This window comes from Ochlerotatus camptorhynchus, unplaced genomic scaffold (assembly GCF_037179485.1).
Source record: "Ochlerotatus camptorhynchus isolate MF236.1 unplaced genomic scaffold, CSIRO-AGI_Acam_v1.1 ptg000322l, whole genome shotgun sequence".
In the NCBI taxonomy this organism is placed as follows: domain Eukaryota; kingdom Metazoa; phylum Arthropoda; class Insecta; order Diptera; family Culicidae; genus Ochlerotatus; species Ochlerotatus camptorhynchus.
This window is the reverse complement of record NW_027040810.1, coordinates 235,467-250,251: the sequence shown is the minus strand read 5'-3', so window position 1 is coordinate 250,251 and position 14,785 is coordinate 235,467. Positions and strand designations below refer to the sequence as shown.

At 38.2% G+C, this 14,785-nt stretch overlaps 1 protein-coding gene across 1 annotated transcript in view; it reads right to left on the bottom strand.

Moving 5' to 3' along the window:
* LOC135707878 (mucin-2-like) overlaps positions 1–14,785 on the bottom strand; it is a 245,024-nt gene that overhangs the window by 34,667 nt on the left and 195,572 nt on the right. Inside the window, exon 10 of the mRNA XM_065229782.1 lies at positions 10,588–11,015. Within this exon, the coding sequence (XP_065085854.1) occupies positions 10,588–11,015 (428 nt within the window). The remainder of the gene's footprint in view (positions 1–10,587; positions 11,016–14,785) is intronic.

Below are 14,785 nucleotides of genomic sequence, written 5' to 3'. Positions count from 1 at the left end.
ACTGTCCAAGGTTCGAAGCAGTGCGAACGGAGATGCCCGTCCTTAACGTGGAGAATTTCGTCGTTGAAATGTGTCGAGAGGAGGGCACTTGGAATGCCGTCAGCAGGGCAATCACGCAGATTATGTCGGAGCTGCAGCCTAAATGGAGAGAAGGGCAGCGATCTAGCAACGCCAGCTAGCGCTGAGAGTACGACAAGTGCATGAGCACAGCCACCACGGGGTGTAGTCGCTTTACAGTGGTCCCGGGGGGATCCAGGCAGAGGAGTAAGGAATGGGTTTTAGTGGAGCTGTACTAGGCAACTAGTGGATACCACACCGTGCCAACTTCACTACAGGCTAGGCTTCTTGACGCTTTCCTAAACCTAAAAAAAAACACATGCATAACGTACATAATTTTCAACTAGCCCCTCAACCCCCCTCCCCCTGCTTTGATCTTGCCACCACTGCACATTTAATCCTCGAAAAATGTCATTATTGAGCTAGACAATCAATAAAATACGAATACGACTTTACAAAACAGTCCACCTCAACCAAAACTAATTGAATCATATAGGCTGACAAAATCGGGTCAAAAAGCTGACAAAATCGGGGGTAGACAAAATCGGGGGTAGACAAAATCGGGGGCTGACAAAATCGGGTCACCACTGTAATTGGTTAAGGATCCCATATATTTGATTTATAATTATTGTTAGGTAATCAAATGATAATTTTATTAATCCAATAAGCAAGTGCAGTGTCCATTTCCTCAAGCATCAGGTGCCATGTCTGCCCTTCTCGACACAGAATTACCGCTGAAGAAGACCGTCCGAGTTCTGGGAGTTCTCGTTGACCGATTGTTCAACTTTGAACAGCATTTCAGTGCATTCAAGAAAAGTTGCCGCAGCCGAGTGAATCTCATTCGGACCATTTCCCGACAGAATAGATCAAACAACCGCAACATCTGTTTTCACTTGACGAATGCAATTATCGACAATTGCTTTCTATACGGGTTGGAGATGACCTGCATCGCAACGGATAAGTTTTTAGCTACGTTAGCACTAGTCTACAACACCTACGTCAGGATTGTCTCTAGCCTGCTGTCATCCACGCCCGCTGACGCTACATGCATCGACGCAGGCATCCTGCCTTTCCGCTTCCGTATAACCGCAGCTATCGCAACCAAAGATGAAGACATCCGGAAATCAAGGGATCTTCCTCCTTGACGAGGGGAACAGCCTCCTCCGCACGGCTGCCAACGCTCTCCAACCGACCAATCCTGGTCCTCACGGATTCGCATAGCGTCCTGACATCCGAGGCCCCGGTCCTGAAGTCCGCACCACCAAACACGGTATTCTGCTGGGTTCCGGGGCACTGCGGAATACCAGGCAACTCTGAAACTGACTTTCTGGCTGGGGCAGGACCATCTATACCCTCGCTATACCATCGAAGTACCGTTACATGATGTCAAGAGATGGATCGTGAGCTAAGTACGGAAAGCTTAGGACGCAGAGTGGGCCCAAAACCGCTCCCTCTTCATCAGACGGATCAAAGGGACGACGAGGAAATGGACACAACAGTTGAACCAGCGGGATCAGAAGATAGCGTCGCGTTTGAGGACCGGTAACACCAAGATCTCCCACAATTTCGGTGGAACGCCGTTCCACGGGACTTACGTCGGTTGTAGAACTCCAGCCTCAATCGAGCACATTCTATGCGTATGCCCTCAGTATCAGAACCTGCGGGAATTCCACGGGCTTCCAAATAGCATACGCGACATGCTGGGTGATGATCCCTCCAGACTGGCAGCAGTAATGCGCTTTTTAAAGAATACTGCATTGAATTTTAAAGTTTAGTTTTTTTTAAATTCCTTTCTGCTGTTGGGAAATTGGGACATCGTTGCCTGGTGGGGGCTTTCCCGTTCCCCCGTTGTGGAGTTCTGTCTTATTCAGATTTTAATGTTGTGTCTTTAATATGTTGTGTAAATGTACGATCGAGCCATGAACTAATTTTCGGTTGAAGTGAACACTGTGAAAAACTACTCTGTTGGGGGTTCTCCTTCTGAGGACGAATTGCGCGATTGGGTGATTAGAACGAAAAATTGAGGCACAGAAAAGCATGTTGAAGGTCTCGGAGTTAGACAAACTTTGAAAAATTTAAGATAATGAATTCTAGACCAAACTAACGCAAACTAACAATGCCATTCGATAAAGGAAGTTTGCTCTTTCAGATATACTGGTGTTATATTGCGTGGATGTTTTTATTTTAGATCTCGGATATAGAAACTTTTGTAGCATCTAAAATGTTCATAACTGGTACGTACACAACTTTTCTAGATAGAAGTCAGAGACAAAATCTCATTATTCTGGAACGTGGAAAGTTTTCCAAGATGAAAAGATCGCGGACATAGAAAATTTTGCATGCGTCTAGGACTTAAAATCTCTATCTTGAAAAAAAAAAATTCTGATAAAATTTAAGAGATTTTGGACCAGCTTTTCAATGCTGGGAGATCTCTAAGACAAACAAATTAAGACAATTATGCGGCATAGAATAATTTTCATATTTTTTAATGTATAGAATGCAAGATCGCAGTCCTGGAAAAATTCAAATGCTTCTGAAACGTAAATGATATTTTTTTTTAATGATTTTAAGTCTGGAAAAAAAATGCAACACAACTTAATGGAATAAGAAAAGAATTCAATACATGACACGATTTTTCTCGATGTTTGGATGAATACTAGCTACCGAGCTTCAACGATTTTTCAAAATTTTAAGTGTTTGAAAAAAATGTGTAGAACATGAAAATTTTACTAATACACTTTTCGAAATATAAAACTTTCAAGATCACCAAGTTACCAAGGGATGGATCCACCTCAGAACAGAAAAAGTGAAAAATAAAATTCCAACTCACTCAGTTTTCAACACTAAGTGCTCTTGTCCGCTTTCCTCTTTAAAACTGAGGACGACTGTTCGGATGGCCTCTTCAACGTGCAAAAAACTGAGAAAACCAATTTTGTTCCTCTTTGAGAAACTTTTTGGCTCCATGCGCTTTGATCAGAGAGCGTATAGGGCATCGTTGTGTCAGGTTGGTCGTGGCACATTTCGAGTAGGAGAGAGTGATTGCAGTTTGCTCAAAAATGCCTGAGTGCAAGTACTTTCGATGATTACTCGTAGATGTATACCCATGTTCTCGTTAATGTCTGGCTGCCAGGAACGTTCCAGTAAATGATCAAACGCTGGGTGCAATTGATGTTAATGCTGAGATGATTTCCAAGGCCACGACTCTGCTCAAGTTATCCTTCAATCCTGGACCTGATGGAGTTCCATCTGTAGTTTTGAAGAGACATACCTCGGTATTGCTAGCTTGTTAATTCCACTTCATCGCCTGTTCCGCATGTCTCTCTCCAGTGGCATATTTCCATCGTTCTGGGAATTTGCGCACATGTTTCCCGTTCACAAAAAAGGAAGGAAATGAGCTGTGGATAACTATCAAGGAATTACATCGTTAAGTGCCGTTTCGAAGCTATTCGAGCTAGTGATTATGGAGCCGTTGCTGTCCCATTGCAAGCAATATTTGAGTGCTGGTCAGCATGGGTTTACTGTCGGTCGCTCTACAACCACCAATCTGATGTGTCTCACATCGTATATAACCGAAAGCATGTCGGAACGGGTTCAAACTGACGTTATTTATTCAGACCTATCCGCAGCATTCGACAAGTATAACCATGCTATTGCGATTGCTACACTCGGCAGGCTCGGTGTATGCGATAATCTTCTGAGTTGGTTTCGTTCGTATCTTACCGGTCGCCCACTAAAGGTTGTCATAGGAGATTGCAGATCAGCTAGCTTCTTACCACATCAGGTATATCTCAGGGAAGTCACCTGGAACCGTTGATTTTTAAACCGCACAGTTGGGTTCAATATAATAGCAGCGCATACCGATTTCCATACAAAATGGTCAACTTTGACAAGTTGTAACTACAAATATGTTCAATTTTACGATTACAAAATACCAAAATTTTTAAAGCACCTGTTGGAAAGTGAGACACTAGGTTAAATTGTTCAAAATAATAGCAGTTTATTTGAATGTTTATGTACTGCAAAATTTTAAACATTATTAACTATTATGTACATTTTTAAATTGGGTGGGGATTGCTAGAATTTTGAGAAATGTAAAATTTAAAATCTCAAAATTGAGCTGAAATGCAAATTATTAGTACTGCTATTATTTTGAACAATTTTACCAAGTGTCTCACTTTCCGGCAGGTGCTTCCAAACATTTGGTATTTTGTAATCATAAAATTGAACATATTTGTAGTTCTGTGGCGAACGTTTAAAAAAATCTATTTTTTTTATTGTCCTAATCGAAAGTATATAAACTCAAGAATATTTCCTCAAAAGATCAAGTTGATCCGATGAAAATTGTGAAAGTTATGCGACGTACAAAAATATTCACTTATAGTGGACTAAACCCAACTTGAAACTTTAAACGCGATTATCTCGGAATCATATTTTCAAAACCGGTGCCAAACATTTCTCGAAATGTATACATTCGATTCGCCCGATTCGTTTTGATTTCTGTTCAGTACTATTTTGTGCAGTCCACGATCGTTCGGATTTCGTCTATCATTTAATTTCGATTGCAAGCCGATCAACGACAAATTTTAAGGATAAAAAATCGGCACTTCAACTTTGCAAGGCCGCCATTTTGTCAAAAAAATTAAAAAAAAAAACCGAAGGATCAAGGACTAGTTCAACACTTGCTTAACGATTTGGCATGGTTTTTTTTTTCAGATAATTACATCACAAACCGCAGTTGGCACCGCAAAAAGCGTTTTTTAGAACATCGTCCACGGGGAGCAGCCGTGCGGGGCACCAGGACCTCGTTTTTACAGCATCGACTGATAAATGTACCATTTAATGTGTGTTCAATAAACGGCAGAAAACCGATTTTCAATATGTTGCGTCGTTTTCGAGAAAAAAAAATCCAAACTTTCACTTTTTTTCGGTCTTGCAGGTAGGCGTAACCCCTTAAGAGAACAATGTTACAACTTGTCAAAGTTGACCATTTTGTATGGAAATCGACATGCGCTGCTATTATATTGAACACAGGAACACGTTTTGCGTTGCGTAGATTGCCTTGGAATGATCCATTTCGATTACCCAGTTAGGAAAGCCGTTGTTAACTTATCGACCTAGAACTTCTCCGGACTAGAAGAGACACAAGCAGAGCCCTAACCGTGGCCGATATCCTGCAAGGAAGGACAGATTGTGAGGCTATCCTGAGGCAAATTGACCTGAATGTTCAACCTCGACCGCTTCGTAACAACCTTTCCGAACAAAGTCGGATATCAAAATACTATCAAAATGATATTAAATTATGTTTTTGAAATCATGTTGATAACCTATTTTGATATACAATTTTTTAATTTCGGTTGAATTCATATTTTGATATTATTTTTACATTTCTAAAAAATATAATTTAAAACCAAATATGATATTTTATAACATGAGCATCCACATCAACAATAAACAATTGGACATCTATTATGGATAGATCTAGTGAGTTCGCCCTAATTAAAAAAATATTCTAATACATTTATTAACATTGTTATTAATTCCCTGGGATAACCTCGATCGCGTGAAATATATTATTTGGTTCAAGTGATTGGGCAGATATGATGAGTATAAATTTTTTTCAGGTTAAAACTTAATTCGTTTTTAAGGAGAAAAAATGGGTGCCATGATCGCGATCGAGTAAGCAAACTATGCAAAACAACTTTGTGAGGACCGCAAATCGATTCGAATAATGTGCAAAAAGTTTTTTCACCTGAGTATCTGGAGTGTACCACTAGGTTAATGTGGTGTTATGCTCCCCTTCAAACACTCCAGGGTGTCGACTCAAAGTCGAAAACAAAATTCCCTGACTTTCCCTGACTTTCCAGTCGGATTTCAGAAAAATTCCAGTCCACAAAACTACGTTATTTTAACCTAAGAAGCTACAACGTGATGAGCTTTATTATACCCAGTGCTGTGTTCCTAAAATTTGAGCTAAGTAGTCGCACCCAATATTGACCGGCGCCCTTAAAATATAAATCTGCCTAAAATAACGATGCATTCGCCCGCGACGTTGATGGCGTTGTTTCACATAGTGTATTATCTAGTTTATATAGTACGTTGCAAAACATTTGCACTTTATCGAGCAGCACCGTACTCTACAGGTGGTTAAGTCTCTTTACCCTTTCTTCTTGAAATTATGATTAGTTCCATTATGAAAGTTCCGTCAACATTTTCCCAGTACTATCATTTGTGTTTTCTAATTTATCTCATATTTATCTTGCTTGACTTTCTCCTAATTTCAGGAAAAACCTTGAACAATTTTTAGAATTTTCCTAAACATTCGTGGGCAAAGCAAAATTTCCAAAACTATCAGTTTGTTATCAAATCAAAACCTCCTCAGTAAGAAGCCCTTACTGCGCTAACTGCGCAAAGGCGCAACGAACTTTTGTTTCTCCGAGGCACTCGGTCCCCCTTCTTAAGTTACAAGTACTAGGCCAATTAAGGGGAAGATTATGGATATGATGATAGTTAAAATCAAAAAAAAAACAAAAAATAAAAATACATAAATATGGATTGTTTTTATACGTTTTACTCAGAACACCTCTGGCGTTTTACAAATCATTACCATCAATCGTCGCTACGCAAATCTTTGAAATAAGAACCAGAGATGTTTGTGTTGTTACAACTGATGTTACCTTTGGGAACCTTATTAGGCAATACATTTACTGTTTCAGTGCCACGTTTTCACGTTTATAACAGGTTCTTGCTTTAAACGTTCCCAAGAACTCGTGACATTACTGCCGAAAGTATTAAATCAGTCCAGAAAATTTAACATTTTCGGAAGTGAGTCTATCTTTAAGCGATTCAACATTTTCCCTACTGAACTCAAGCTTTTCTGAAGTTATTAAATATGCTATGAGCTGAATACATGAATCCAGTGCTTCCAATGTTTCCGAAGTGATTCAAAACTTTTGTAAAGTTCAGTACTGTTTGAAGTTATTCTGTTGGCTGCTTTTTTTCTGACATGGTCCAGTACTTGCCAAAGTGATCCTAATCTTTTCTCAAGTTATTCAGTACTTTCTGAAGGGATTCTTAACTTTCCAAAGTGATTCTAAACTTTCCTAATGGAATGTAATGTCAGTATAGACAGATCTCGTTTTTGGAAACGTAACTACAGTGCACTCTCTACGACTCGAGGTACCTATAGAATTATCGAGTTATAGAATAACAATCTCATACAAATTCGCTATCTCAGTAGCCATGACACTCATTTTTATGATGGTTATATAACTGTATATCGAGTAACTGGACATCGAGTTGTGAAGAGTTGGCTGTTCTTCATCTATGTTGCCAAAGTCGAGATCTTTTTCGATGTGTCACAATTGAGTAGCTTAGCGATAATAATCAATACTCCCTGAAGTAAATCCTGCTGAGAAACTGTTGAAAAATTCCTGGAAGTGAGGAGGATCTCTCGGTTTTTGACGGTCTAATTGACCTACATTATGAAGCGGCCGGCGCTGTTATTGTCTATCCTAAAGTATGAGATCAGCAGTTTTTACACATTGCAGATGCATGCTCGTCCAACGCATCATTTTTTGCTTCTCTGATAGGTGATCTGGCAATAACGGAGTAGCAACCGCGAGCGGATTTTTTTTTTTCTTTATTTAAGAGGTTTTTAGCCTAAAGGCTGGTTCGCCTCTGAGAACCGCGAGCGGTTAATCATTCTCATGCTCAATTATGTCTGTACTATTTGAAGTGATTCAGTAGTTTCTGAAGTTTTTCTGCAGTAATTCAGCACTTTTCAAACTGATTCCGAGATTTTCTATCGTTTTTCAGTACTTTCAGAAGAGATTTTGAACTTTTTTTTAATGATTCTGTGATGCCCAAAGTTATTCCGATTTTTCTGAAGTGAATAAATATTTTCTGAAGGGATTCCAAACTTTTCTGAAGTTATTACAAAATGATCTCAGCTCTTGAAGAAGTGATTGCAAACTTGAGAGAATTGATAAAGTACTTTCCGAAGTTTTGTGAAGATGTTCAGTTCTTTCCGGATTTTTTTTTTTAGTTTTTACGAAAGCGATTACAAACTTTCTGGCAAGATTAAGTATTATCCAAAGGGATTCAGAAATTTTCTTAAGTCACTCAATACTATCCGAAGAATTTCAAAGTTTTTTCTGAAGTGATTAATTATCCAAGTAACATTGTAAGTTTTATTGAGGTTTTAAAGCACTCTACAAGTCTAAATCATGGTCTACAGTACCCTCATAAAACCCAAATTGTTACTTGGGACTTTCAGAATTGATTTCAAACTGTTCAAAAGTGATTCAGTTCTTCCTTAAGCGATTCAGTACTTTCGGAAGTGATTACAAACTATCTGGAATTATTCAGTACTTTTCGGAGCGATTCCAAACAGTTCTGAAGTGATTCAGTACTTTCTGAAATCATTTAGTGCTTTGCGAAGTGATTATGAACATTCTGAAGCGATTCAGTATTTCCGACGTGAGGCTGAACGTTTCTGAAATGATTCTGTGCATTCCTAGCTAATTTAATCATTTTCGAAGTTATTCGGTTCTTGCGGAAATGATTATAAACTTTCTGGGATGATTCAGTACTTTCCAATGTGAATCCGAAATTTTCTGAAGTGATTCAATACTATCCCAAGAGATTCCGAGCTTAAAGTGGTTCAACACTTTCCGAAGTGATTCAGTGCTTTCTGAAATAATTCAGTACTTTCCGAAGTGATCATGAACTTTTCCAAAGTGATTCCGAACATTACTGAAGATATTCGGTGTTTTCCGAAGTGATTCCGAACATTCTCAAGTGATTCAATTATTTTCAAAGTGAACTTTTCGCAATGATTCAGTGCTTTCCAAAGTGATTTCGAATAGTTATTAAGTGTTTTGGGTCTTTTCTGAAGTTATTCAGTACTTTGTGAAATGATTCTCAACATTTATGAAGTGATTCAAGACTTTCTGAAGTGATTCAAGACTTTCTGAAGTGATTCAAGACTTTCTGAAGTGATTCCACACTGTTCTAAATCGATACAGTACGTTCAGAAGTGATTTCGAACATTTCTAAAGTGATGCAATACATTCCTAAATGATTCAGTAGTTTCCAAATTGATTGAAAACATTTCTGAAGTGATTTAGCACTTCCGATGTAAGTCCAAACTTTTCTGAAATGATTCAGTACATTCTGAAGTGATTTCGAACTTTTCATTAGTTATTCAGTGCGCTCTGAAATGATTCAGTACTTTCTGAAGAGATTCCGTATTTTTATGAAGTGATTCAATTATTTCCTTAAGTGATTCAGTAATTTTTTAAGTGATTCCGAACTATTCTCAAGTGATTCAGTACTTTCTGAAGTTATGTCGATCTTGTTTATATGATTTCAAACTATTCTCCCATACCTCACCGTGAAAGAATTCCATCACCGTCATGACAAAATTTCTATCTTACGCCACTAAGTAGCGCCAACTTTTGTCCGCCAATCAGGATTTGCACCGTTAGTGGTTAACCTCAATTAGATGAACTTTTGGACAGTTCAGTGGTATTATTTAACTTTTTTCCCTCGATCATGGACACAGCCCGAGCAAAGTCTGAGATCAAATTGCAATCTAAATTTGATGTTGTGATTTCGCTGATAATGATAACTCAGGTTGCTGTCGTTTTGGTCGTTTTAACGGTTAAAATATCAAAATTGATAGCAAACATATCTTCTTGTGACATCACATTGAAAACTATTTCTGCTATCAGTGAGAGCAAACTGAATACTCAATTTGATATCAATTTTTCATGTTGATAACAAAACAAGTATTCAATTTGATGTTATGCTAAGGCAATGAAGTCAAACCCGCAACAACATATTTTTGTACAGCAAAATGAAAACAAAATTTATCAATTGCATAAACTGAAATCAAATTAGGATTTCAGTTTGATGTTGATATCAAAACTGGATTTCAATATGCTTTCATTTTGATGCTGATGCTATTTTTTTTTTCAAAAAGATATTCTGCATTATTACATTAGGCGTTGCCATGCGATAGGGTACATCTTTGAAGATTTTCTGGATACCACGCAAATATTTGAAAACATCCCAACTGATACTGCAAACACTATCCTTGAATGCATTATGCAAAATATACAGCCCACAGCTTCCCAGATCTATCAGCTTCTCGCCACCTTTTTGTACCTCTTGCTTCAATTCACATTGGGCCCATCCATGGACACTTGCAGCAACTTGTTCGAAGAGATACCGGCAAGGGCGTCCATAAACGCAGCGAGTAGATCTGATGCCCGGGATCTTCCCAAAAACGTTGACGTCATGCACTGACAAAATTTCAAAGATTGTTTTATGTGTCCCACACATAATTTTTAGCAATGTGATCAACATTATTTTTTTCCCTGACCTACACTAAAATTCCCTGACATTCCCTGACTTTCCAGATCATAAATAGAATTCCCTGACATTCCCTGACTTTCCAGGTTTTTCCAGGTAGTCGACACCCTGCACTCTAGCGATACGAACCACCCATGCATTTAAATCCATTACCTGTTCGATTGAAACTGCGATATCTTCAGGCTGTTCTCCAAGCGCTTCTCGCACTAAGTCTTCCGTTTTGGCAATGCTATCTGCAGTTTCTACAATATCCTTTGTTTCGTCAATTTTTTCGTTTTCACCTGAAGCTTCTACTTCTTCTTCTATCTGCACGGTTTCTCCTGCGGTAAAATCAAACAACTGTGGTTCTGGTGCTAAGTTAGAAACAGTTGTGTTAATAACTTCGACAACTGATTCAATCGATTGGACTTCTGGCGATTGTACTGAATCTGCAACGAGTTCTGCTGCACTTGGATTATGTTTTTCCTCAGATTTTTTATCACCTTTTATGTAGTTCCATTCGTCTTCTTCTTCTTCTTCTTCAGAATCTTCTCCAACACTTTCATCCACACATCTTGTGTCGGCTAAACTGGGCGAATCATCTGTAAAGAAAAAAAATAAAAAAAGCAATGAACAACTGGATTTTGTGAATTGGATCAAATTTCAGCATGACTTTTTTACTTATGACTACAATAAAGATCAATTCAAGACACCGATCTACATTCAGGGTGGCAACTCAAAAGTTCAAACGTAATTCCCTTAAATTTCCTGTACTAAATTTCCAGGTTCAAATTTTATGCAGGTTTCGATTAAACTGGCTATAATTTAATTTTGAGCTACGACCTACTAATGAAGAAGTACTTTTTTACTATTGTAATTGAGTGATGAATAGTTAAAATGAAGTGAAAATAACTGCTTCCAAAACTCATTCACTCCAGTCCGCAGAGAACTTTTTAACTTTGTGTTGTTGACTCTCTGAAAAGTGAACGAAGGCAAGCAGTGTGAGTCGCTTTTCCGTGAGCGACTGAATGTTTTTGATCGACATGTGGATAGAGAAAAGTATTGAATTGTGTGACCTGGCGCTATCGCAATCAGCCTGAACAATTAAGAATTTTACGCTATAGTTACAACCATGTTGGTAAATTAAAATATGCCAAATCTATAGCCAAATCAACTGTTGCGAATAAAAAATAAAAAATAACCTCAATTGATAAGAAAATAGTCACAGGATTCCTCCAATCCAGTGAATTTGATTTCTATAATTCCCGGTTTTAAATATTCAGATAAAAACGAAAGTTTCAATCATTTTTTTAGTATGTGAAAACATGAAAATTTTCGAAGTTATTTATGTGTATATATTCAGCAGCTAAACTACAGCCCTATGAAACAAAAATATTTGAAGTAAATTTAAACGTTTTCTGACCCCAAAAATAAACTAGGTTGATTTCAAATGTATTCCATGTTAGAAGTCGTGACATCGATGTTTAAAATAAAAATAATGTCACGTTTATTTAAAAAATATATATTCGTATTGAAAATAAACGTGCATGTTTTTGGTTTACAAAAAAAAAATGTTTACTTTAAACATGCTTTTCATTTTTGTTAAAAGCATCGTCGGGTTTATTTTGAACGTACTATGTTTTTAAAACAAACATATTCTGAAATTATTTTAGTTTTCGAATGCAAATAAAAGTGCACGATAAGGTTGTATACATATTTTACAATCTAAAACTATGCGTTGAAAAGATTTGGCTTTATTTTTCGAAAATGCACCAAAGTAAATTATACCTTAAAGCCTAGTTGCCTTCCTAAGCAGACATCCCGGTTCCTATTCTTACCACGAGGCCAGTCTAAAACAGTTTTTTTTTTTTCTTTATCGCCTTATTACCATGAAAGTACCATATTTGACGCACTTTTGTACTATGCCCGCACTCTGACAAGTATTTCACAGAATAGCTTCCAATAATCAACCACTAATATTTTATTAGCACTCAACTTTTACATTCACCACAAAAAACTGTTGATAGCCTTTTTTGGCCTGCAGTATATGGCGAAATAAAAATTACTTCGATCAAATGCGTCAAAATGCTTCTGCCTTAACAAAGAAGCTAAGAAGTTGGTTGATCAGTTTTTATCGAATTTTGTGGTAAAAGTCAATTTTGAATAGTAAAATCGTCTTTAACTGGAAGAACATTAGCTTCTACGATGTTCCGGTACTATTAAAGCAAATTTGTAGTACTTTTGAAAGGTTATATTAGATATGATATTTGTGTCAGATAAGGCTCATAGTGTTCCTAACTATTTGCAGTCCAATATATACAATTCGGAAGGAAAAAAAAAATCATAAGAAAATTTATTAGCAACTGGATTAGCTGTAGGGGAACTTTATTTATCATGTTCCAATTCCTTAAAGTTGTTTTATCTCTTCGGGCAGCAGGGCAAGCCTATCCCATTCACTTAAAGGTCGAAAGGAACCTAAATCAACTAAACTGTATAAGTAGTCTTGTTTTTTCTTTGTTCTATTACTCGATATTTGTATCTGTCGAAGATCCATTCCATATCGAGTTGTGAAGAGTTCGAGTATTCAAACATAATTGGTATCTGTACATCAATTTCCGGGGTTATGATAATACATTTTTGGTTGTGGATATACCTTTTTTAATAGGATTCGGACTTATGAGATATGCGGGGTTATGTTTTTTCAACATCAACAGACTCTTTGTAGCCTCAATGATGAATTAAATTTAAAATTAAAAGCGGAGCAACAAATAAAAAAAACATAAATTTCAATGTTTACTGACACGAACAATCATTCACGGTTCACATAACCACAAAAATGAAGAGAAACGTCTCCCTAGCATCTGTCATGGCAGGTGAAAATCAAATAACGAAGAGCCTCGATTAAACAATCGCTGCAGTGGCGCCGGTGGTGTAGTGGTAAGCGTGATTACCTCTCACCCCAGCAGGCCTGGATTCAATCCCAGTCGTCGCCACCGGGATGTTCTGAGGCATAACATCTCTGATCACGCCTTCCTTCGGGAAGTAAAGCCGTTGGTCCCCGGTTCATAAGTTGATGGGTCGATAGGTAGGGTCCAGATGTGGGAGCTGCCTTCCTGGCGTCGGTAGCATTGGTGCTAAGCACGGAAAAAAAAATCAATCACTGCAGCCCACCTATAGCACCGTTCATGCCGTAGTTTGTGCGATGAAGTGACTATCTCTATATAACATTGTTACGCAGCGCTCAGTGTTGGACGTTGATGTTAATTTGCTCCAAGATTGCGGTGCAGTCAACTATACCTTGTAATGTGTCCGCGACGAGCAGCCCTAATAAAAATTACCATAAGCGAACGATAACCCAAATGATTGAACTATTCCACAAATGGTTTGGATGAACACGTCGTTAAGCAAATTACCCATAACATTTTTATTAGGGAGGGCCTTTCAATTATCTCTTGTAGTTCAGAGAGGCTCCAGATCGATCAACTGGCAGCGACTTTCATAGCTAGGCAAGTGAAACGGGTAGGTTCCTCAGAGCGAATCGAAGAAAATGTCGTTGAACGAACTCAACTTACTCCAGACGCCAGGCTCCAGACCACAGCACAGTATTCCAGAATGTATCGCACCAGGTAACAGAACAGTGCAGTGACTTGGGGCAATAGATGTCCGAGAAATTCTTTGCAATCCTGAAGATAAAGCCCCATTTTCTTGACGCCTTGTCAACAACGTACGAGATGTGTTGCTTGTACGTAAGCGGAGAATCTAGAATGACTCACAGATCTATTACATGGCTCACAAGTTCGATCCTTGTGCCCCGTATATCATATATCAGGCATAACATTTGATAACGGCATAAAAGCATTTGTAAACAAACTTTCTAAGGCCCTTTACACGTGAACCAAAGTACGCCCACGCATAGCAACATCATCGGCTAGGGGCATTTATCACCTTTCCGAAAATAGTATTGGTTTGCGTGGGCGTACTTTGGTTCGCGTGTAAAGGGCCTTAGAAAGTTTGTTTACAAATGCTTTTCTGCCGTTATCAAATATTATGCCTGATATAACCAGTTCCTTCTTTCGAGTAAAATTGATCACTGAACACTTCGTTGCACCAGCTGGTAAAGGCTTCAAACGGAGATGGAACTGACAATCATCAAGCGAGCAAGTAAATTTTAAGTTCATCTGTCGTGCACCTTCGATCAGTGAGACATGAGCGAAACCATCGCAAGAGGTTACCCCGCTAACCCAATATTTATGCAACTTGTCAATTACGATGACATGATTTATCATATCGAAGGCTGCTGACAAAGTGACAAGTCGGTGTGAATGAAGTGGCAAGATAATTTCTGAGTTTTTTCCGGTTTTCTTGGTTTCAT